This window comes from Pipra filicauda, unplaced genomic scaffold, assembly GCF_003945595.2.
Source record: "Pipra filicauda isolate LSUMZ 115617 unplaced genomic scaffold, ASM394559v2 scaffold23_size5868930_pilon, whole genome shotgun sequence".
Taxonomy (NCBI): domain Eukaryota; kingdom Metazoa; phylum Chordata; class Aves; order Passeriformes; family Pipridae; genus Pipra; species Pipra filicauda.
Window position 1 is genome coordinate 3058478 of NW_024104354.1, and position 24578 is coordinate 3083055.

A 24578-nucleotide genomic window follows, 5' to 3' on the forward strand; every position below is an offset into this window, starting at 1 on the left:
GCAGCGCTCCAGAAGTAGGAGGGAGTCGGTCCTTGTTTAAACTTACCCTCCCTAGGTGCTTTCCTTGGTAAACAGCAGTAAAAGCTAGGATTAAGTCACAGATGATGTGTGATTTTTGTGTTGTTATGATTTGAACTCTTTAATTTTGCTGCAAACTGTTCACTAAAAATATCATGGCTAGGCTTCGCAAACTAAAAATACATTAGATTAAAAAAACCCCTACCCTACTTACCTAATGTTATCATTTACAGTGGGTTCTCTGCGATATCCATCACAGATCATTTTGTTACAGAACAAATACTAATATAGCTGCTTTAGTATCATCATTTTGCCTCCAAACTGAATTTTAATGGGATCTTCTTGGTAGTCATGTATTGCTGTTCTCACAGCTTGCCTCCCTAAACAGTCTTATCTGTTAAGTTTCATAAAGTAACAGACCAAAGATGAACAACTCTTAAAACCATATAATAATGTATTCCGTATCTTTTTTAAATTATGATAAACTGCTAGTAGAATGTTAATTTATTTTTTCTTTTTATTTTCCCTTAACATTATTTGTTCTTAATTCCTGATTTAACTGAGTGAAGTAACTGCCTTGATAGCATCACAGGCCAATGCATTCATGCTTTTTATTTTCAGGCTTTCATAATTCAATTCTTATGCCAATTAATAATATCCGCAATTCTTACCTACTTTTGATTAAATATTTAAAAGAAGTGTAAGGAAATGAGCATAGTTCTATGTGAATGTTGCAGTGAATATGCAATATCTGTCTAGTATCGTGTGTATATACATTCTTAAAAGCTTGCTTGGAGAGTGTTGCACTGTTGAAAAGGGTTATGCATTGATTTTTGTCCTCTGATTGCTTTTTGTTCCACAGAGACATGCTTCCAGAGCAGAAGGGCCTTGTATTGGAGTCAGCAATGCTGATAAGGTTCTACAGATTTTTTTTCCATGACTAAATTTGGCTCTTAACTTTTCCAATCCATCTTCATTCTTCCCTTCTTTCCTTTTTCAGTTAACCATCACAACCATCTTTTGTCTTCTACATGACATGAACCAGCCATCAACTAATTTTGTTTATTTCATTTTTATTTATTCATATACTCTACTTTTGTTTTTTTTTCCCCTCATCCATGTTTTTTTGTGCAGAGTTCACATGAGACTCTGGACATAGTGGAGGAGAAGAAGCAGGCAGAGTTTGGGATAGAAGAAACAGTAGTCGTAGACGAAACCAACAAAGGGAAAATGCAAGTTGCCACTGATGCTGGGGAAACATGTAAGGTGGAGCATCTGTCAAAAAAGGACTCGTCATCATTGCCATCAGATAGTAGCAGCAGCAGCAGTAGTAGTGAGAGTGAGGATGAAGAGGTGGGAGAATACCAGCCACATCATAGGGCAATTGAGGAAGTCATCAGGGAAGAACAGGAAGAAGAGGAAGACATGAAAAGGAAAGAACATGAAGAAAAAATACAGCATGTGGAAGCCACACCAGAAGGCAGTAAACTAAATGTGCCAGTTGAGCACACACAAGTTACAGCCGAAGATTTGGTCCAGAAAAATACAGTTACCGTAGCTACAGAAGAGAAGAAATTGTCAGAGCAAGTTAAGCAAGATTTAGGTCAAGAAAAAGAGGAGGAACAGCTCAAACTCAATGGAGATGTGTCTCATGTTGACATTGATGTTGCACCACAATTAATTTGTTGTTCTGAGGTAAATGGTAGAACAGTATGACAACTAGATTAAGCAGAGATATATCTTGGGGTGAAAAATATACCTGCCTTTCTTCTTCTCCTATTCCTCCACATCTTCTGGCATCCAACAAGATTCAGATCATTTGGAAGGGGAAACCATTTTTGAGCAGTGAAATTCTGTCTCCTTCAGTTATGGTTTCTGACTTTTTGCTAGAACTGAGTGAGAATCACCAGTAAGGCAAACCTTCCGAAGACTGATATCTCTTTTTTTTTATCTCCTCCTTATTTTATATGCACTTACATAATGTATATTTATTATTTTCATGTTTCAAATGTTTTAAGTCTTGTCTTGTCTATTTGTCAATTGTTTTTGACAAGTCCATGACAGGTAATTGTGATTGGAAAGCTATTGAAATTAGCAATTGAAATCAGAAAACAATCGTCACAAATTTTTGTTCCTTCTTCCCCCCCCATTACTCACTGCTTTTCTTGCCTTTTTCTTTTTTCTCCTTCTATATTATGGATTTATAGGCTAGAATATGTATGGCTAGAAATTGCATAGGTGAGAGCACTGTTAAGTGATGAGGCACATATAACAATGTTTCTATGAAGTCTTCTAGTGCTATAGATTTTAAGGAAGAATGCATGGATTCTAAAGTTCATTACTGGGCAAACTTTATAAAGAAGCAGAAATGGAAAAAATTAAATGCAGAGATGTATGTCTTTGTAAAGTTGTCATGATCTCCTGAGTTTTTCAACAATTAGATGATTTTTTTGGTAGTTATCTACCTGCTTGTTCTTGTAACAGTGGCAAATTTTTTTCGTTACTTTTAAATCCAAACAACTTCTTTGCATACACAGCTGTTATGATTAATGATGTGAAAGAATTAGTTTATTAGACCTTTAAAATTTGCAGGCACCCATGCTTCCTAATAGCACATAGTTTAGGGAAAGGGGAGAAGAGCTGCTGTGTATGCAAGAGTGTAGAGGGAAAGAAAGGGGTTTTTTTGTTTTTTCCTGGGATTTCACCCCATGTGTATCCAAAATCAAAAGGAGATAGCAGCTGATGCATCTAGAAAAATATCAAACGGCTTTAGTTCATAAAAATATTGAAAATCTGCTCCAATGAGATAAGTCATGAGTTCACTAGCTTAGAGACCCTGGGTTAATTGCTTTCTTTGTGATGTTGCAGAAAACACCACTAGCTAACTCTAAATGGCTTTGTCAAAAGAAGTGGTTGACTTACAGAATTCTTACATTGAATGTAGACTGCTTAAAATCCAGTTGTCAAAGATGTTCTTCTGTTCCAGAAGTAATACATATCATAAAGTTAAACTTTTATGTAATTTCCTTGGAATTTCTAGTCTTGATTTGCAGACTAAAGAATGATAAGTATTTTCCCAGATTCATTCTAATATGAAGTTTATCCATCTGAGCTAGCTCTTAATTTCTTTATGCAAACTAAGATTTTTTTTTTCCCCTAGTGATGGCTTTTACACATTTTCGGTACATGTGTTGCAGCTTTGTTTTAGCAGTTGCCCTCTATGATATGTACTGTTGGCTGAAATACTGAACTTTGGCAAGGTTATTAGGACGTTAAATTTTCTTACAGTGTTATATAGATAGATGTTATGTAGAGGCCTGATGTATTAATCTTCATTTCATTTTCTTTATTGCATGCTTTTTGATTGGGAAGCCAGCCAAATATTTATCTTACTATTATGATTTTCTTGAGCTTTTGGTTGTGTTTTCTTGGTCCACTTTACAAACTTCTTCTATCTTTTTGAATTGATTGATTATTTCTTGCATCACAGCCTCCAGTAGTGAAAACAGAGATGGTAACCATTTCAGATGCCACGCAGAGAACTGAAATCTCCACTAAAGAAATTCCAATTGTGCAAACAGAAACTAAAACTATCACATATGAATCTTCACAGGTATGCTGACTGGCTTGTTATATTGTTTGCAAACTTATTTTTATTCCAGTTATGTAGATAAAAATAGATAATGTCCAAAAATGCTTTTCAAAAGCACATACTTTTTTGCTAGCAGATAAGATTATACTTTGGCTATGAATTAGGTAAGTAGACAAAGCAGTATTACTTCAGAAGTTCAAATTGTTTTTTTTCTAAATAAAGATTTAGTTACTGTCTGCGAACGTGTAACTCATTTTTAGTCTTGGAAACTTGATTAAAATATCTCATTGCTCCTGAAAGGAACACATAACTGTGATCATGAAGTTTCCACAGGAATGAACCATGACAATAGTCTTACATGATTTTGTAAACTTGGATAGTTTCTCTTTAGATTTCAGTTCTAATGGAACTAAAGAATATGTAAACCAGCCTTTTCTCTTGTGAAAACAAAATTTTTAAATGCCAAAAGACAAAAATACCTTTTTTTTTTTTAATTACAGCTTGATGGCAGCGCTGGTGGCGATGCCGGCATGCTGGTGAGTGCGCAGACAATTACGTCAGAGTCCGTTTCTACTACCACAACTACACACATCACAAAGGTAAAATATATTTAATGCCTTTCTTAACTAAAAAAGACATCAAACCCTCAAAACACAGTCTTGCATGAAGTTTCTCATCTATCTGCTAATTCATCGAAGAAAAGTGACTTAAAATGGAATGGATTCATTCCAGGCATGTGTGAGAGTTAATCTTTCTGTACACAGATTTTTGAACAGAGAAGCCTTAAGAAGCAGAAATATCTGGGAACAGGACAGGGAAAGGGGGAAAAGTATCATTAGTGGTTTTTTAGTATTTCATGTAGGTCTTATTTCAGTGTTTGACAAATGAATATGTAACTAAATTTCAGGACTGAACTAAGTTTCAGTCCTGTCATCACTCACTGACACCCTACAGGATCTTTACTAATGTAACTGGTTTGTCTGAGGTCTGCAGGAGCCTTGCTAGTGGCATCAGTTTAGAAGGAAGAACTGAAAGAATGTTTTCTCAGCCTTTGCATTGATGATCCTTGTGCTCCTAGGTTTAGAGCTCATTTAAAAACAGATCATTCCATTAGATTACTTTGCAAGCATATTTGAGTGCTGAATTATTTACTCTGCATTCCATGCTTGGAAAGGAAAGGAAAACTCAAGTGTTAACAGGATATCACATCTGTTTCAGTCTCATATACCATTTCGTACCAGAGTATGTTAGAACAACCAAAGTGTGATGATGATTATTGTTAATTTCTGTAAATATTTGTCAAATTTTAGGCATGCTGTGGTGGGTTGACCTTGGCTGGATGCCAGGTGCCCACCCAGCCACTCTATCACTCCCCTTCCCAGAGGGACGGAAGAGAGTAAGGTGGGAAAAAAGAAAACAACTTGTGGGTTGATATAAGACAGTTTATTTAAAGCAAAAAGCAAAGCGAAGGTTGTGCGTGCAGAAGCAAAAGATAGCAGGGTTTATTCTCTGCTTCCCATGAGCAGCGATAGTCGGCCACTCCCGACAAGCAGGGCTTCAGCACACATGACGGTTTCTCAGTAGGCAGCCAGTGGAGACGATGAATGCCCACACTCCTGCTCCTTGCCTTAGCTTTTATATCTGAGCTGACGTCGTATGGTCTGGAATATCCCTTTGGTCAGTTTGGGTCAGCTGGCCTACTTGGGTACCTTCCCAGGATCTTGCCCTCAACTAAGGAAGGAATGTTACAGTGCTGATGCTGTGCTCAGCAATAGCCAAAACACTGGTGTGTTATCAACACCCTTCTAGGTACCAGTGCAAAGCACAGCACTGTGAGAGCTACTGTAGGGAAATGAACTCCAGCTCAGCTGGACCCAATACACATGCCTAACCAACACAGTTATGAACTCTTGTCTTTGAATTCATAACGTCTTTTTCCAAGAAAATTACAGGAAGCATTGTTTAAGGTAAAGAAAACGGAAGAGGGAAACAAAGTGTGAATTTAGGATTTCTCTCCCTCCCCCAAAACACAGAAGTTTCACAACATGGCAGAATCGAACAGTAATTCACTGCTCACTGGATGTCTAAAGATTAAAAGTTGTATTCACAAAATTAGTGGAAAGATAATATTGGAAAGAGAATCATGTGAAATAAGGAATCTCAGAATTGAAAATGGATGTACTTTGCTGTACAGGCTAGTTAACAGGTCCTTTTCGGTCTCCTGCTCTCTTTTGGAATCATTAAGCCACCACCTTTTTAGGAAAAAGTCCTTAAAGTTGCTTTTTACTTTAGGAAAAAGTAAATTTAACCACAGTTTTGAGAGGAAGTTTATATTTACTGTCAAGTTCAAATGTCAAATAATCCTGCTTTTTGGAAGGAACCATTAAAGAAAATAGTTTCAGTCTTGTCTTCTACTAAAAAAATTACTGGGATTACCATGATGCAGCAGATCCCTATCTGTTTTAAATTGATGATAAGTGGTCGGTAACAAGATTTTGAATTTTCTAAACTAACTTTCTGTTTTACATCTCAAGCTGTTCAGTATTGATGAAGGGACCTGCTAAAATAATTTCAATATTCTAGTGGTGTTTTTAACAGAGTGATCTTGGATCTTTTCTAGTATGGTGAGAATATTTAAGTAGTAGTTTATTCTTTCCTCATATACAGGCTGAGTGAAAAGAAAGGCAAACAATGTTATTTCTGTGAGAATTTTTTTATAAGCTGATCAATAGAATAAGAAATTAAGAAACAAAGCACAAAATTATTCAGCAATGTGAAATTGGTTGAAAATATCTCACAAAGATCCTTGAATGGCAGAATTGAAAAACAGATCGTCTTTGTATTTAAGGGCATAGGATTATGACTGTGGAAAAACCCATGATAGGTCAGTTGAAATAAAAAGAGAAGACTGCTGAAATTTCCGTATTGCCAGATTTATATGGTGGAAGAAGTTGGAATTACAGTTTGTCAAACATGAGCTCCAATAACAGAAGTAATTCTTTACTGTTTGATTTTTCTCAAGTTTAGCAGTTGCTAGAATGTGACTAACTGTGTAACTGAAAAAGAAAAGGATGATTTAGCACTAAGAACATTTATTACTAATTGAAACTCAGACACAGAAATTTATTTGCTTCAGTGCAGCAGAAAGGAGTGCTATTATTCTGTGGAAGTACAGAATAATTAAAAGGATTTTTTTTTCCTGCCATCTGTAGATGGTAAAAGGGGGAGTATCAGAAACAAGAATTGAGAAGCGAATAGTCATCACTGGAGATGCAGATATTGACCATGATGAGGTGAGTATGTAAACTGTTACCACTTACAATGTGTTTTTTGTAGTCTATGAGATCTAGATGATATTTCAGAAACCTGAAATAAGGGAAAGTTAGAGAATAAGAGGAATAAGAGGATATAGAAAGACCCTAAGACTGTTAATTGTGCCAGAGTTATTAAACAGTCATGTTTTGTGAATAAGGAGCCTTTTGAATATAAGTGAAAAGAAAAAACAGCATTTGTAAATTTGCATCACAGATCATGTGAATGGAGTTTTACTATTTTTAAAAGATTGCTTTTTTTTGAAAGAGACTCAGTTTATTTAATGCAGCTTTTGCCATTGGGAGGAAGAGCATTACTGAAATAATCTTATTTTGATATGTTAATCTGGATAGATGGGAGTCTTTACTGCATTATGTCAGCAATATCTGAATGCAGCACTCATTTTGACTGAAAGCTTTGGAATACATTAAAGCATAAACTGCTTGAATTTAAAACTTAGGTTTTGACCTGTATTTGTAGCAATATGTGTAACAGAAGTGATTGTTGATCTGCTGGAATCTTGTGTAAATACGTTTCATATCCATCCATAGTGAAGCAGTATTTTACAATGTGTTAGAAACTAAGGTTAAAATCACTTCTGCGTGCCCAATTAATAAGGCTGAATTTAAGCAGTACACAGGAAAATAATTGAGAAAATTCAATTATCTAGTTTTTGTAGTGATGATTACACAATTTTTGTTTCATCTAAGAAACTATGGTAACAGACAGTCAACAGTCACTGGATAATACAAATGGAAAAGTCTACTTTCTGCATAAAGTTGTATTGAATCCGTTTCTAACTTTATGAAGGCTACACAAATCAACATAACAAAACAACTTCAGAATTGTAATATACTGAGAATTCTCAAGGAATTTATTTTCACGTTTTGATTTGCCTCCAGAAAGTGGCTCTTGACAAGTTGAATCTCTTCTTGAAACTCTTAATTAAATGACAGGACTGTTTAGCATCAGGCATGACTCTTGTTTGCCTTGACACAGATGCCTGGAAAGGTCTCAAATACCTGTAGTATACCAGACAATTCTGTAAGCCCTTCTTTATTTTAAAATAACTGAGTAATTAAGTAAAAAAAAATGAAATTATAAAAGAAGGAGTACAAAATACAATTCTAATCACTGAAGTTTAAAGCAGCAGTGAGCAGCTTTTAAGAGATTTAAGAAATGTCTACCACTTCAGTGAATATGGAGCTCCTTAAATGCCCAAACTACATGCTGGATGTTTTTTCTTTTGTCTTTTAGCTCCCTCCATCACTTAAAACAGTTTTCAATAGGATAATAATACTCTAATTTGGAGTCTCAGAATACAAATACTTGTATGAAGTTGTTGTAATTTAACAGCTGGAGACAGGGTTTTTCCATTGTTTATGGTTTGATGATAAACACTGATTCTTAAATCTTAACAGGCACTTTTTTAGAAATCTCATTTGTTCTACAGAGTTTACACTCAGCATATTGTAAAAGAGAAACTAGTAAAATATAGTTGGGATTAATAATTCAACGAACATTACTAGTGCCCATGTACCATGTATGTACCACATACATTCTGGATGTATTTCCTTAATAGGACTTCAAATTCATTATCATATGGCAGGGTGGCTAATGTTGGTGTTTTCAATGTCTCTTCAGGGTTTCTTCTCTCCTTAACACCTATAGCTCAAGAAATTGTCACTTTTCTAAATTAAGATAAACCTTTTTGTTGCATTATATTTTTCTTGCTTCTCAGAGTATTTTTGAGGGTTTTTTTTAGTTGTGGTTGATACTAAGGTGAATAGTGAGCTTACTGTTGCCTCAGAATGCCTTCCATTGTCTTCTGTTTTTTTCTTGTGTTAGGTTCCAGCAGTAATACAGCTCACGGAAATAAGATGTAGATGAGGGCAAGGAATAAAAGGTCCCAGGTGCTTTCTTGCCTGTTTTGACTCAGAGGCTGCTTTTATGTGGTTGACCGTGATGTAGAATAGACTATTACATTTCAGTTAGAAGGGACTTTAAATGGTCATCTAGTTCAACTGTGTATATTGGTACATCTCTTCGGAAGATAGAATTTCTTAAAATGTGGAGGAAGGATTATAAGAAAGCGAGTAATACTTATTTGCGCTTCCCTGAGTTAAGCTAGAGAAATTTCTCTTTAACTAGAACAAAGAGAAAAATGAAGTTCTTATGCTGAGAAAGAAATTTCTGTTATGATCTCTTTCTAGAGTTTCAGTACCATACTTAGTATACATTCCAAAGAATCTTTCTATTTTGTTCAGGAAACTAAAGGGAACTCCTGTTTTTCCATCCTGTCTTACATTCTTGTTAGGGCTTTGTTTGCTAAATCTGTTGCAGAAGTTCAAAGACTTCTGAGATATAAGAATACTTTTTTTTCTCCTGAAATGAACTAGAAAAGTTATCTTACAATTTTATGGTTATTTGTTACTTCCCTTAAATCTTGGTAAGTTTTTAGTATAGTGGGGTGGGGTTTTTTCCTTTTGTTTGGGTTTTTTGGTTTGGTTTGGGGTTTTTTTGTGTTTTGGTTTTTTTTTTTTACCCTTGCTCCCTTCTCAAGTTTAGGAATTTACACTTCTGAAAAATTATGACCAGATTTTCCAAAGCTACTCTACCCTTCTCTGGATCCACATGAGTGTCCTTTTGGTGTTGTTGAGTTCCATATTTCAAATACATTTGCAGGCCCTGGCACAGGCAATCAAAGAAGCCAAAGAACAGCACCCTGACATGTCTGTGACAAGAGTGGTGGTGCACAAAGAAACTGAAATTGCTGAGGAAGATGAAGAGTAAAATAAAAAATGTCCTCAAGCAAATACTTCAGGTAAGCTTATATATATAATTACCATAGGAAAATTTAACATCAGTTTTCTGTTGCATTCGTGTCTTTCAGCTGAACAATATGTGGCATCTTTGAGATATGCTATCACTAGAGGGTGAGTTGAAACAGGTCCTAATAGAAGACTGTTAGTGTAAGAATTTTTAAGTCCGATCTGACATTAATTTTAGTTGCAAATGTTCCTATATATGTCTCCCAGTCTTGTCACAGTACTCTCATGACGTTTCCTACAATGTTGGAAATGAAAAAAAAAAAAGAGGAAACCAACAATACTGCCCTTTTTCATGGATTCAATAGAAGGATCAGAATGAACACTGAATAAATCTGCTGATGCACTTTTTATAGGCTTTTGTCTTAAAGCTCAGTAACCATTTCGGGGTGCAAAGCTTCAGATTTCCTTTGTTTGTCACACTGTTGATATGAGACTCAAGCTTCAGTTTTTTTCAAACTTGATGGTTTTGTTAATTGTAGGTTCAGATTCAAGAAAAAGGTTTTGTGTGGGATGGTTAAATATCAATGGGAGAGATTTATAAAGAAATAAAGTTTAAAAAGCAATGGTTTAAGTCTTCATAGGGAGACTTCTGACTTTTGCTGACTCTGTATTTAGCTAGAAGAGCAGAGGTGTTATTGGCACACCTCAAGAGAGATAATTGTTTCAGTACAATTGCAAGCCTTTAATATGCGCTCTGATCAATGTTAATGTAGGAGGAGACAAGGTAAAAGAAATACATTTTGTGTTTTTTAAGGAAATTAGAGTAGTCATTAGAGATTCTTATTTCCTCAGCTCGGCATTTTATACAGTGGTGGTTGTAACCCGTGGACAAGAGACTTCTAGGTCCTGTGCAGGCATGCATTCCCTTAGTATCAAACGAAGCTTTTTACCGAAGGAAACTAACTGTCAAAAATTTCGACCTGCAGCTTTAGCAGACTACTAGACATCATGAGCACAGTCACAAAGTGCCAGGAATATATGGAAAATGAGACACTGACTTGATTCCAAATTTGATGTAACCTACCATAGAGGAGGATGTCTTTCACATAATCCTGATAATTCCTTATGTTGAAAAGTCTGCTTTATTCCTGTGCCTGAGTATCACTTCTGGGATCCAGAAGAGAAAAGAAGCGAGCAGCAGTTTGAGAGGATATGAAGTGCATCTATTGAATGCTGTTCCATGGAAGATGACCATTATCAAGGAATTGGAGTCTTCCTGAACTAGTCTGATACATATTTTCAGCTGAAAGACATAGACTAAAGCCTTAGTTTATTGCATCTATCTACAAGTCTTTCTTTTCTTAACATCCGGAGATGTTAAGATGTTAAGGAGATCCCCAGCCACACATGCCTATGTGTGGCTGGGGAAAGGGAGAGCTAGTATATGTTGCCAGCTGTTGACATGTGTATGATCCGTTAAGAGACTGCAAGTGGTGAGGTATTAGGGAGAGAATTTTTCTCATCTGCTGGCAGAATTGTTGGGTCTCATTACTGCACATTTCATTTCTGGGAGTTTGTCCTGAATTCCTACTACGTGGAGCACTGCATAGAGCAGCAGTGTTGAATGCCATGGAGAAGCCTGTGAGGATAAGAGTAGGATGCCTGCTCTCTGCCTGTGGACAGAAAGTTTATGCACCTTCTCTGTCAAAAGTGGTTCCAGTTGCCTTTCCTGACCTCATAGAGATTGTGCTAGAACTACAGTGTTTTGATCATGTGTGTTTAGACAGTATCTTCTGGCCAGTTTTCCTCTGAGCTTCTCAGAGTGTAAATTTACATCATTTTCCAGGATGTAAATCACAGTGGAACTAAGTTTGAGCTGCCTGATAGATTTGGTCAGATTATTGTGTGTTTGGAAAAGAAATAAATAATTTTTGTTCATAAATGTACAAACCAGGTAAATAACATGGATCAAGTTTGGAAGTGCTAGGTCAACAGTCATTTGGATATTAATGTTATAGCATTAATACTTTTTAAAATTATTTTCACATTACATAATTCTAGAAACTGGAAATAACAAAGGACATGGGAGTTACTTGTGAGAAAGGATTGGGAAGAGCACCAAAAATGAGGCAGCATTCAAAGAGTTCCTTCCATTGTCTGAGGGTGGGGTTTTTGCATTTTTTTTGAAACATACATTGTGGAATTGTGTTTGCAGTGTATCGGAGTGTGTCAGATATTCTTGTCTGAGTTTGCCAGTTACTTTACAGGCTCGTGGTCTGAAATGCTTGCGAGAGAATAAAAGAGAACATTTCTTCATGCTGCTTTGGTATCTGAGACCTGGGGGCTTGTTTGACTGATGATGCCTTTCAGTTAAACATTAAGGAAAAGATTTAGTAGTCTAAACAAACACAGGCCACCTGAAGCACCTTAAGTATCTGTCAAGAGCCTTTTGCTCTCCTGTAGCAGCAACTGAAGGGTAGGTGGGACTGCAGAAACAGCTCTAGAAATTGTGCTTAGGCAGTGGAGTCATGCCACAAATTTTGAATAGTTGTTTCTAAGGTGTTGAAAGCTCTGCCCTCGTGACTACAGCAATATTGTTTTTGTAGACGTGTTTTCTCTAATGAAAGTGAAAGATACTGCATTCTGATTCTGAGGGATTACTAAATAGAACAAGTACCTTTATTTTTTATTTATGCACTAGGTTGTGGATTAAAATTTTCGGTAAACTGTGCAAGAAGACACTATTAAAATAACATGAGAATTTTGGGGAGCAAAGATTAGTACTTGAAGAAAATGTAGTACTGTTTGCCTCATGATTGAAGTGGGTTTTAGTCAATGCAACATTTTTTTTATGAAATTACCTTCTTTCCCCCCCCCCAAACCCCCTCTATAGAAAAAATTACTTCTTGACTCTGAAGTGGCATTCACATAGTATCTGTGACCAAATGGTTATGTAACCTTCTGCCTCATTTTCTCTTCCAGAAGTAAAAATGATACTGACCACGAAGGACTGTAATCATTCCAAGTCATCATTACTCTACCGAATCCACCAAGGCTAGCAACGATGACCAGATATTCATGACTTAAATGCCAATACCAAACTCCATTTTAACATCTTTGGTCTATATTCACTTACAATCTTTCTTGTTTATTTTTTATAACCAATTCTTAACAACCTTAGAAATTTTTTTAAATGAAGTTATAGAGGGTATGATCTTCTTTTGCACAAATACTTGTGTTTTTGAAATTGATTCTTAAGTATATGAAAGTGAACAAAAGAAGCTGGAAAGCATTGTTCACTGGAGTAGGTGGTAATTGTGCCGGAAGGAGGATCTTTACTAATTTAGATATAGGGTTTTTTCAGATATTTCAAGTGAAATCTCTTACTGGAGTAATTTACAGAATTTTTTTCAGACTATTCTGGTAAATATAATGATATCACATAATTAAGTTTTTTATAAAAATACAACATTTGCTAAAATTTGAAAAAATATATTTCTTTGAATAAATTTTATACTGGTATCTCTGTAACTCTTTCTGTTCTAAGGTTCTCCTCTCTGTGGAGCAGAGATGGTATGGCAGTTTATAGAGGAGAAGGAGTTGCAGACACATTTCTTCTGACTGAGCACTGTGTTCTTTTTGCACTTTGGTGCCAATGCTCAACTTCTTGCAGACTTTTTTGCTGTCTGCAGCATTCCAGATAAGGAAAGAAGGACAAACAAAATATCTTTCTCTTCTTCCAACAAGAGATGATCTAGGCAGCTTAAAACCGTAGTGCTTTTTTTCTTACTGTGTCCCAACTTCAGTACTTCCATTATTTGAATACATGTGTAGAATGCTCGCTTGCTATTAAACTCACTGTCTCCATGTTAGAACTGACATTTCTGTTACAGAGAAGGTATACATTTCACATGCTTCCTCTAATGGTTAGTGCAGGTTTTTAGGATACTGAGTAAAAGTGTAATATGGACTCCATTCATAAAGTAATAAGAGAGTACCATCAGTTGAGACTGCCATTGAGAAAACCTGTTAATTATACTGGGGTTTATTTTTAATTTGTTCTTGCAGAGGGGTTGGTTGTTTGGGGTTTTTTTGCTGTCGACTCTGTGTATAGTTAAAATGCCAAATTAGATTTATAGCAGCTTGAAGTTGTATTAAGTGATATTTTGCTTTCTGTAATTCTGTTATAAAATAAAGTTGTTTATTCTCTGTATGACTTTTGGCACTCAGACATAAGATTGGAGGATATTTAAAGTGAGCAGATTACTTATAAGAACTGCAGTTCTAGAAGTCACAGAACCTTGAATAGCAGGGATTAGTGCAAGTGGTCTGCAGGGCTGCCGGAAGGGTGGCACAATTGCCTGGCTCCTAGTACAGATACTAAAGTATCAGTGTTTTTAAGACATCTTCCAATAAACATCCTGGTTTCTGTAGTTTAGAGAAGAAATCCTCAGATGCCAAAACAGAGGAGATTTGGACATCGCAGTACAAGTTAGCCTCAGTCTGCAAATGGACATACTATGATCTTCAGATAACAAAACACATCTAAAGCTTCTCCCTACATTCTTTTTCTCTTCTGAGCAATGTATTTTTGGTGTTAATCTCAGTTTAGATGGCTGCCATCTGTCAACATGCTTGCATAACAGAAGTTCTTATTAGTTTTGACTTTGTATAATTTGGATAACATAAGACAACAGTAACAGAGATGTTGATTTCTATACGCATATGGGTGTTCTCAGTCACATCCCACATTACCCAGAAAAATAGCATATAACAGGTTCACCTGCTTTTCTTCAAAACCTCAGATGTTCTGCCTTTCAAAAGGGGAAAGAGAAACCCATCGGGCCTCATAACATAAGGGCATTGTTGCAACACTGTAAGAGGGTTGTTGAGGAAGTGGCAAGTTTGGGATATTTAAGTGTAGGTAAAAATAGATACACATTTTGAGGGATGTCTTAGCAGATATTCCTATAAAAGGATGTAAGCTATATAAAATCTTTAAGGTATTTTTTATGTGGTGTAGTATTAGTTGTAGATCTTGTTTGATAGTAGGAAAGCATATTGAATTCCTTATTGATTTGGATCGTCCTGATTAGTTAGACACTAGAGCAATACTTTTTTGCAATTGTATTTAATCCCTAAAACTGCAAATATAATATTATTGAAATAAAGATGTTTCACTGAGAGATGTCTTTCTTCAAATACTAATGAGAACCTTTTTCAGGGAAAAATTAATAGTGTTTTCAGGTCAGCATAGCTTGTGCACAGTTGTGCTTCCATTGATTAAATATGTACTAATTAAAGAGCCATTGTCATGCAGAAAAACATAAGCCGCAAGTGTGATCAGTCCTAAAAATAGTCAGGTTTTACAGATTCTGATTGTATGTAATTATTATTAATTGTGCAATTTTGATGAATTTTCATTCTTACTTTTTTAATATATGATATATCTATAGCAAAAACTGCAACATGCAACAAAAGAAATTGTTCTCAAGGCACTTCACAAGCCAGCTTTATAATACATGGGCAATTTCAAATACAATTAAAGGGCCATTCAGCAATTAATTCTGCTGAAATACTTTGAAAAGCAAGTCATGTGGGTCCTACACAGAGTACTGAAATCATGATCACCTAAGGGTTTGTAATGAATGTTGGAATTGTTCTACAGAGTGTTTCCTAGATAAAGGTTTCATAAAGGACAAGTATGCAACTCCAGTGACAAACTTTTAAAAAACCAAAAGATTTATTGCTTAAAGCAAAGAGCAACTGTAGTACAAATTTTTTCTTGTAACATTCTTCTATTTGACAATCAAGCTGAATAACAACTCTTAGTTTGGCCACAGAAAACATCAAATAGATGTAATAAAATAAATACCGTGACAGATGTCAAGAGTCTGTGAGATTTGATGGTGTTCAGAATGACAACTCACTGTACCTTTGGCCAGGATGCAGTGGAAGCTTTGCAGCTTTTAGGCATGTTAACCATGGAAGTGGGTTACTTGGAACTGCTGTTATCCCACACTGTCAAACTGACTACATCTGTGGAAGGTTTGAAACTTTGATTTTCAGGCTGCTCAGTTGTTTGGGATTTTTATACTGCACTTGAATAAAGATACTTGGAGTAGTAATACTAGTACAGACTACAAGCATTAAAAATATGGATAATTCTTGTAGTGTTAAATCCTACCAGAGTTTTTGGAGGTAAGTATATATGAATGGCTGTACTGGACCAGGCTAAGTGACTAACTCTCCCACGTCCCTGACTCTGAGGCTACTGGTAGTTGCACGTAAGTATAAATACTGTACTACAAAGTACTTGCCCAAATATTCTTCCAGCTTTCAGCAATTTTTGAAGACTTACTGGTCTATCAGTCTTCTGTATTTATCTGCCTCTGGATTTTTGGCTAATTGCTTTTTGAAAATTTTCTCTGGCAGGCATTTTAACCATTCTGTTTCTTAACCAAAAGGAAAAGAACCAAAACCACCTTTCATGTCTTTTGAACCTGCCCCTGCTAGCTTCATCTGACAGCATCATTGCAGATACTAGAATAGGCACCTAGCAGTCATTCTCTCCAGTCATTCCCCTGCCAACAGCTATTCCACAATTCTTTATCATTTTATCATCTTTTCTGTACCTTTCCAACTTAAATGTTGAGACTTTAAATTCTATTCTGGGAAGTGAAGAAGGAACAGTCACAGGCAAGAAGGTTTTAAACATGCTTACTGGTTGTAGATGGAATGGAATACTAACTTCACATTATTGCTGGTGACAGGAAGACAGAGAACTCCTCAGTAAAATCAATAACTGAAGACAAATTATTTCCTTGCAAGTACTCTTTCCATACATATATTTAGATAAAGCTTTTATAATTTATCTAGTCAAATACTTAGTTCTATGGTGTTATTTAAATACTTTTTTTCCTTTTTGAAGGAATTATATAGGATACAATGATGTGTTTCATGCCAGTAGCATGAAAACAAAAATATTTCTTGCTGTTATTCAGTAATGGAACTGAAAACAAGAAGGCCTGAGAATTTTCTTTACATATTAGTTACTAAGTCTTGAATGTCAGATCCTCCTACATGTTAGCAATTACAGGTCAATAAGCAGTTGTGTCAAAGGCGCCCACTGTATCTGTGTGTCATTATCTTTGGTATCCATACCACCATTTTAAGATAAAGTGGTATTAAAGAGTGATGTCACTTCTTGACATTTCAGATCTCTCCATTCTTAGACACTTTGTGAAATTAAAAAAATCAATTTTTGTAAGCCTTGCTAAAACTTTCATTCTGCATTTTTATATGTGATCCTGGCCAATCTGTTCTTGGGTGGTGAGAGAAAGGGTGTTTGGAATTGTGTATGTTACAACTCCTTTAGCATCTGATCAATATCCCAGATCATTGCTTTAAGAAGGCAGCATCCTTAAATGGAGAAAGTTAAATTCTTTGCAGTGGCTGTCTCAACTTACCTGCAAAAGATTGTATTTTCAATTGCAAACACCTGGTTCTTCACCTGTTCAGTGCAATGTATTCTATGTTATTTGCGTAGTGTCATGAATTATGTAATAATTCATGAGTTATTCATGAATAATTATTACATATTTCATGTAGTATTAAAATAGGAGAGGACTTAGGTATAGTAAAGGTACTTGCTCTTTCAGTCCTCTTCACTTCTCATAAACTTTGATAAATTACGGTGTTTTTTTAAACCTGTGGTCATGGTCTCATTAGTGTTTTTATAAAATGATTCCAAGGAGTTCTTAAAAGTCTGTGAGAACTGAAATTGTGCAAACTCACACAAAATCTCAGACAAGGCATTATCCACTCTGTTCTTGCAGGACTGGAAATGACAAGCAGCTTTAATGGAAGTTAATTACAGACAGCAATCACTAGCAGACAGGGACGGTAAACATCAGGGACAGTAATGATAGTCACTCATTCTTCATCAGTTTGGGTTTAAACTTGAGAGTCAGAATCAGAGAAGCCAAAAGGCAATAGAGCTTTCAAACAGTTTGAATTGCATTTTTGTGGGTTGTCTTCCACAGCCAATATGAGGTACACCATTACTGTGTATTTTGCTTCCAAACTTTATGGAAAGCGTATTTTATAAAACTTACAATCTTTCCCAAAGTGTACAAGCTAATAAAAAAATCAGTTCCCGTTCATCACTCAATTTCCTGGATGTCAGTGCTTGATATGACCTTGCTATTTATGCATCTTCAGTTTATTAAGACTGCCTGCCTTGTGTGCACCAGTTCAGCTCTCTTAGGAGCTCATTACATGGCTTTCTTCTTGGTTGGCCAGGGAAGGGCTCATGTGCAAGGTGCTGTCCCTCCCCCCAGATCCTGTGTCATGTAAGGGAACTGATACAGCTTATTGCAGGAAGTCTCTGGTCTCTGCTGAGGTGCACAAAGTACCACTTGCTTGGGCCCCTGAGAAAGCAAAATGGTTACAAGAACTTTTTGAATGGCAGCAGCCATTTCATTTGTACAGCACAGCACTAATTTCTTCTCTCTGTTTTGTTTTCCTCTGTGATATTTATCTACAGTTGGTTATTTTTAAACTTGCAGACCTGAGTACTGTGTTTAAGCTTGCTTCCTGAGACGTGAGACTCCCTTAAATGTCCTTGAGTTCTTGTATTTGTTGTCTTTTTGTCCAGATCTCCTGGGTTTCTTCCACTGTCCACGGTGATTCAGGAGGGCATTTCTGGGGTCTTGTGCCATGGCCAGTTCCTCATCAACTGAAAAATAAACCAAACAACACAAAAATTCCATAAGAATATACTGATTTCCTATGGTGAATTTTTATAAAGAAAAGGAACTAGCAAATATTAGTAAGAACAAATTTATTGAAATTGAAGGTGTCCAGTAGCACAGTAATATGTTTGCCCATGTTCCTAGAAGAAAGTCTTCCAAGTGTGAGATTGGAGCTGTTACTATGCCAACTGAAATACCAACACAAACTATTTACATCAGCAGAAATACTCTATTTTCATTTGCCTCCATCTTTCAATCAGACTAAAATGGTTAAACAACAGCAAGGAGTGTAGTTAGCTTGTGCAGGCAATTCATATTCTGCTTCACTGTGGCTGTGCTGTGAGAACTTCAAATTGGCCTGATCATTCTGATGCTGCCTGTGGTACAGACAGACGAGAAAAACCCACATAACTGGACATCTTCAAAACAGGATGGTGCTGTTGGAGGTTTGGAGATTATTTGAAGAGAGATGGAGAAAAAGAAAAGAAAAACAATTAGAGAAAGAGCCCAGTTAGCATAAAGCACTTGTCATTTCTTGTTGTTCAGGAGAAGTATGTGCTGTTTTGTTTGTTGATTTGGTTTTATTTATAAACTATCTCTGTATTGATATATTTATGCAAAGCCTCTCTCTTGCTGCGCAGAGAAAAATTAAGTGTTTATTCAACAACAAAGCAAGACAGTCTTGCTTTTAGTAATGCAAATTTCTCTTTTTTTTTTAAGACATCTAAGGAAATAGGTGCCTAAAGCCTGCTGAATTTCTGATGTTCTGTCAGAGAGGGAGTTGGTATTTAAAGGAGTCTGTTCTCAGGGTTATCTGTAGTTAGTTTTTTCTCTCCACCTGATGGTCTTAAGCTGAAGCTGGTTCTGCTTGCTTGCACAGGGAGAGCTGCTCAGGATGTTTTGTGTGAGTTGGCTGTAGGCCACATCAGTACGTTGGACTCTTGACAGTCTCAGCTCAAGAAAAAGGTGGTCTTGGAGATAAGGCTGGGACTGTGATGCCCTAAGTATTAAATAGAGAGGAATTCATCTCACATCCACTTGAGAGTCCCAGCCAGAACACCTGTGACCGGCAAACTGAGTGTCTCCTTCCCTGAGGCACTGAAAAGCCACATGATTTCCCTTCAAGCATCCTTCTCAGTTGTGAGAGGAGCACAGCAGCAATATTCCTATGGCAAATTAGTCTGCCAACTACTTCATTCACCGCTCTCTTAGAAACCTTGATTGCTAATCTCAGAAAATTTAGGAAACAGTTGCTTGCTTAAACTCCTTACAAATACAAAGCTAAAACTTCTGTGCTTTAAGAGAAGCAGGATTTAACACCTGGTACTGTAGATTATTTACAGACCTGCAGAAAGTGCAGCTAACAAGGATATAGGTGCTGTGAAAGAAGGTAGGACAATTGATCATGCATCATGAATCAAATGTCTGTGGGTTTTTATCAGATGGGCTCTTCTGGCTTAATGAAAGTATTGTCTGAGCCTCAGCAAAATAACTGAACTAATGGAATCTGTAACCCACCTACTTTTCCTCTTTTGCTTGATCCTAGCTGGAAGAGCTGCAAGAGCATCACCAGGTAAGAGGAGTCCGGTAGTAGCTCAGTATTATTTAATAGTAACTAGTTTCTGACTATCACATATGAACACACAGATGAAATTTACTGAAAGGGAGAATCTGTGCTTTTATTCAAAGTCAAAGGCAATAATTTCATTAGCTTCCATTTCAACCATTTTCAAGCTCTCAGTACTTAGCCTTCCCATTCCTTCATAGATATGGAATTGTATGATGTCTTGGCACTGCACTGTTTTTTGGTTGTTGTGAAAAACTCAGCACCTTGCTCTTAAGGATAATCTATAGCTAAAGGCAGGGCTGGGTTAGGCATGCAGAACAGTCTTCCCTAGTAGATTAATTCAGCATCTGAAAGCACATCTTGAACAGGAAATGTTTGAGTTTTTGCAGCCTGAGGGTAACTAGTGGTGTTTGCTCATATAAAAACAAACACCCTTCCTCTCTGTTAAAGCCTCAGATCTAAATGCCTGGAGATATTATACAAAACAGGAACTTAATTTATTTTACATTTCTGGGTACGTGTGGCTTTTCTTACTTTTAGAACTGTTAAATGGCCTAAATTTCAGGATTTCAGAGGACTGCAGGATAGAGCAAACTTAACAAGTGCACAAATTACAGTGCTTGGTCTGGTATCTGAGTAAGGTTTCTTTCCTAGCCTTGCGCTGGTGGGCAGATCTAGTCATCTCCTGTTGGGCTGTTGCACCCCGGGGCAGCTCAGTGTGAGGGCATCAGCTTATCTGCAGAGCCCTGAGGTCAGGAGTGGCCTGTCTGCCCCAGTCAGGTCTCTGCTAGAGCTGAAACATGCAATGTGAGCATTGTGGACCATTATCCCAGGCAGGATTCTCACCAAGTTTCTGAAGCATCTGAAGTTTACAAAGAAAATCTAGGCTGTCATCTTAGCTCTCCCGACACTCCCTATGGGAAAAAGGTTCAAAAGACAGATAATCTGAGGAACAAGCTTAGCCCGATGTCTGCGAGATGATGTTTTGGAAGGGCTGAAGGAAAGAAAGGTTGAAGACTCTAATCTGAACGTGCCCCAAGGCTGGCCTTGGCAGCTGGAACCCTAAAACAAAAGCAGAACATATGTGAATCTGCTGCTGCAGCTGAGACCCAAACCTAGAGGCCATGAAGATCATCCCATTAAAACTAGGACAGGGTTTTCCCTTCTGGAACAACTTGCCTACAACAAGTGAAGCCCAGTTGTGCTCTGTGAGCAGCCTTGATTTGCAGTACACAGGTGTGTTGCAGTCACTGCACATTTGTTATGGTGTGGGTGTTTCTTGTTTTAGTTTTACTCTGAAGATGGATTTTTGAAGTGAGTATAAGCTGATTTAAAATAGAAAAGGCATCATGGCCAATGTGCATTTAGGTACAAAGTAAAAGCAAATACATACTTTTGAAAGAACACAGACATGCCCCCAGTAACCAACTACTTATGGGTGTAACTGCTGCTGCCTGTCTCACTGAAGACTTGCACAGTTCAAGCACAGAAGAAAATCATATATACTTTAATTGCCCTATTCTTTCTCTCCATTTTGGTTGCCCCTCCTATAGTGCAGAACAGTAAAATCTTCTGTAGGATGGTATGTAAAACTGCGGAATTTTAAGTGAGGGTTCTAAACAAATACCTGTGTTATTTTTCAAATAGAAAATGGTCTAAAATGCAGTACAACTTCATGAAATTGTTTCTGATCGTAGTTCTCTTCAGTTTAGTTAATGGTACAAGCGAAAGTTGCCTGTTGGATGAGAAGCTTTCTCTGCCCCCAAGTCCTGACTCACCTTCCCTTAATTTGATCCTGAAGTAGGCAATTAGCAGCAGCAGGAGTAAAGTCACAGGCATAAAGATCCCAGCAAAGAGAACGTAGCCAGGCAGCTCCCTCAGAAACACCGACAATATGTAACTCATGCTCATTTTCCTCTGTGGCAACCATGCCAAGCAAGATCCTTAAGATCTACAAGTTTGGACCTTATTTATCCTGCTTTCTTCCTTTCCCCTCCCTCCCCCGATCTGCATTCTGCCCTTTGCTCAGGCCATAATCTCTTTTCGGACTTTGATTTGTTTGTGTAGGCCTGTGATCCCCTTGGGATTGGAGTTCACCCACAAAGTTACTCAACAACAAAGTTTGAAAGTGCATATTGAAGTAATGTAGGGCTTTGAAAGCTTTGGATATGTTGGGCTGGGCAGGGCTCGATATGTAAGGCTGCTGCCTTTTGAGCAGTATGGGTTCTGTCATCTGTAAACACTGTACAGACCATTTTGAATAATAAGCACTCTCTTTCTAGATATATTATTAATTTTACGGTAGATGTCAAATTCTCATTCAGGGTGAAGCCCTTGTTACACATACTGCACAGGCATAAATGTGGTCTCTGCTCTAAAGAGTTTTCAGACTGGACCATTGCGACAAGGAGCAAGTGACTTAGGGGGTGCCATACCAACAGCATCTTTTCCAAGGAGCAGCTGCAGAGCAGTGAAACTCAGGAAGGTTTCTTTCTTAGCTAAGTTGAAAATACATGATTTTGAGAGACCAGATGTGCCAAAGAATTCAAGAATGTTTTAAATGTCCAAGTGACTGTGAGATGTTCAGTTTTTCCCATCTGATCACCAGCCTGTGGTAGAACTGTGCCTAGGATGCATTGATCATCTTAAGCATCTTTAAAAAGATGATTTGTCATTTTATAGTCCTTCTCTACACATTCAAAAGACCTGCAAAATTTTGCAAAAAGATCCGTTTAGTAGACCTGACACCTTGGAAGTGCTATTACATGGGTATGCCATTGCATTGACTTCACAGAGGGGCAGCGCAGAAACGAAATGTTTGGCCTGCCTCTGTGTGTGTGTATTGGAATTCTTGCAGAGACGTACTTCGGGTTGTCGGAACAGTTTAGTCTTAATGAATCACAGAATCATTTAGGTTGCAAAAGACCTCTAAGATAAAGTTCAACCTTTAATATGAACTTTCAGTCTCTGGCTTATCAAATCTGATGCCTAATGAAGGCCTAAGGTTATATTAAGCATTGTGGGTTTGGGTTTTCAGCAGCTTGTTATGACATGGATGAAAAAATCTGGCTCACTTCATGTCCATGTGAGAGATAGTAAGGGTTTTATTTGTTCAGTATCAACTAAATCTAAAACCAGATCATGAGCTCTGTGTGAAAACAGGCATTTTGTGAGCAGTTCTCTCTAAGCATCCAGAAAGGATATACAAGATTTCCTTGACTAATTGGGTAGGTGGGTAGGCTGGAGCCAAGAGGAAATGCAGTTAATTTTTAGACTTGCAGGGAAAAGAGGTATTTCTCTGTTCACCTTGTTTTCTTCACTTACTGTTCTCAAAAGACAAACAACGTCACCTAACAACTATTTGAATTTGTGATTTTTTTGAATTGTAACATATTTGAGATCCTCCCTTTTTGACTCTAAGTGATTGAGAATATAATGTTTACAGGCAAATTCCTTGTTTTGTTAATCACTTGCTGTTGTAATTGAAAAAAGAGCAAAGAGAGTGTGCCTTATTTCTTGCTTATATTTGTTCAGCTTCAGCTTTTAACCTTTTTGTCTAATTCTGCTTTTTCCCACAAGATGTTTGACCTCATTTATAAAGTGCTTTATGATCTACTGATGAAAAGCATGGATTAAAAGCCAGATGGTGAGAATATTAATATTATTATAGGCCCATCTGTTGCCAGATAATTCCTTCCTTGAATAGATACCTGTCAGCTGTGATCAATAAATTCCTTAGACTTTTTTTTCTTTGTGCATAAAAAGTTAATACAGATTTTTTTTTAGACTATCATGAATGTTATCGTTCTGGTTTGCAAAACAGTTGCAATGTTTTGATGCACCCTCTTCTGGATTATTTTTTAAATTCCTTCCTAACTACTGTTCTTAAATAAAAATATCTTGAGTAATCAAAGAGCTCAGTCCTCAAGAGTGAAAATTTGTGACTGAATTCCAAGCCTGTGACATTACAAAATGAGCCTGGAGGGTATTTCTCTTTGATATATGTGTTACCACTCACAGTGATGTTAATGAGAGCTAAATACCTGCATACAAGGGCAAAACAGTCACTTGGATTTTTAAATTGTTTTTCTTTGTGTGGCTGTGATACAATTTCTTTCTGTCAAGCCAGGGAGAAGTGACAAAGTACGAAGTACGTAGCTGCCTTGCTTGTCACACCTGCCTGTCGTGGGACTAGACAGCTGATGGATTGGAAGTGATTAATTTCTGCCCAGCAAGAATAAGAAAATTCTCAACCCTCTGCATTTGTACAACCTCTTTGTGAAATGGCAGGTGCCAGTTCTGGTCACAGCAGTTTCATGAGGAGCAAAACTTGGCTCGTGGCTGCTCAATGTGACAAACGTAGTGCAAGTTTCTGTACTGAAGCAAGACAAATGCAGGTGGAAACAAGGTTAAACACATTTTTACCTTGAAGGCAATTCCTTTCCTGCCTGAGTCAGCTGGGATTGTTTGTATAAAGCCAAGGGGAGCTCTGGTGCCACACAAGACTTTGGCAGCTCGGGGTTTCTGCCCTCCAGCAAGCCCCTGTCTGCAGCAGCAGTGCC

The 24578-nt window shown here is 37.1% G+C and overlaps 1 protein-coding gene across 5 annotated transcripts in view; it reads left to right on the forward strand.

The window, feature by feature from the left end:
• Nucleotides 1-14864, forward strand: part of EPB41L2 (erythrocyte membrane protein band 4.1 like 2) — a 69867-nt gene extending 55003 nt beyond the window's left edge. For 2 of the 5 annotated variants that reach the window (XM_027751500.2, XM_027751587.2), the window contains 7 exons: nucleotides 881-934; nucleotides 1153-1713; nucleotides 3509-3631; nucleotides 4111-4209; nucleotides 6823-6903; nucleotides 9608-9746; nucleotides 12676-14864. In XM_027751500.2, the coding sequence (XP_027607301.2) occupies nucleotides 881-934; nucleotides 1153-1713; nucleotides 3509-3631; nucleotides 4111-4209; nucleotides 6823-6903; nucleotides 9608-9715 (1026 nt within the window). In that variant the 3' untranslated portion in view covers nucleotides 9716-9746; nucleotides 12676-14864. The remainder of the gene's footprint in view (nucleotides 1-880; nucleotides 935-1152; nucleotides 1714-3508; nucleotides 3632-4110; nucleotides 4210-6822; nucleotides 6904-9607; nucleotides 9747-12675) is intronic. The other 3 variants (XM_027751569.2, XM_027751597.2, XM_027751639.2) reach the window with 2 other exon arrangements.
• Nucleotides 14865-24578: the final 9714 nt, after the last annotated feature.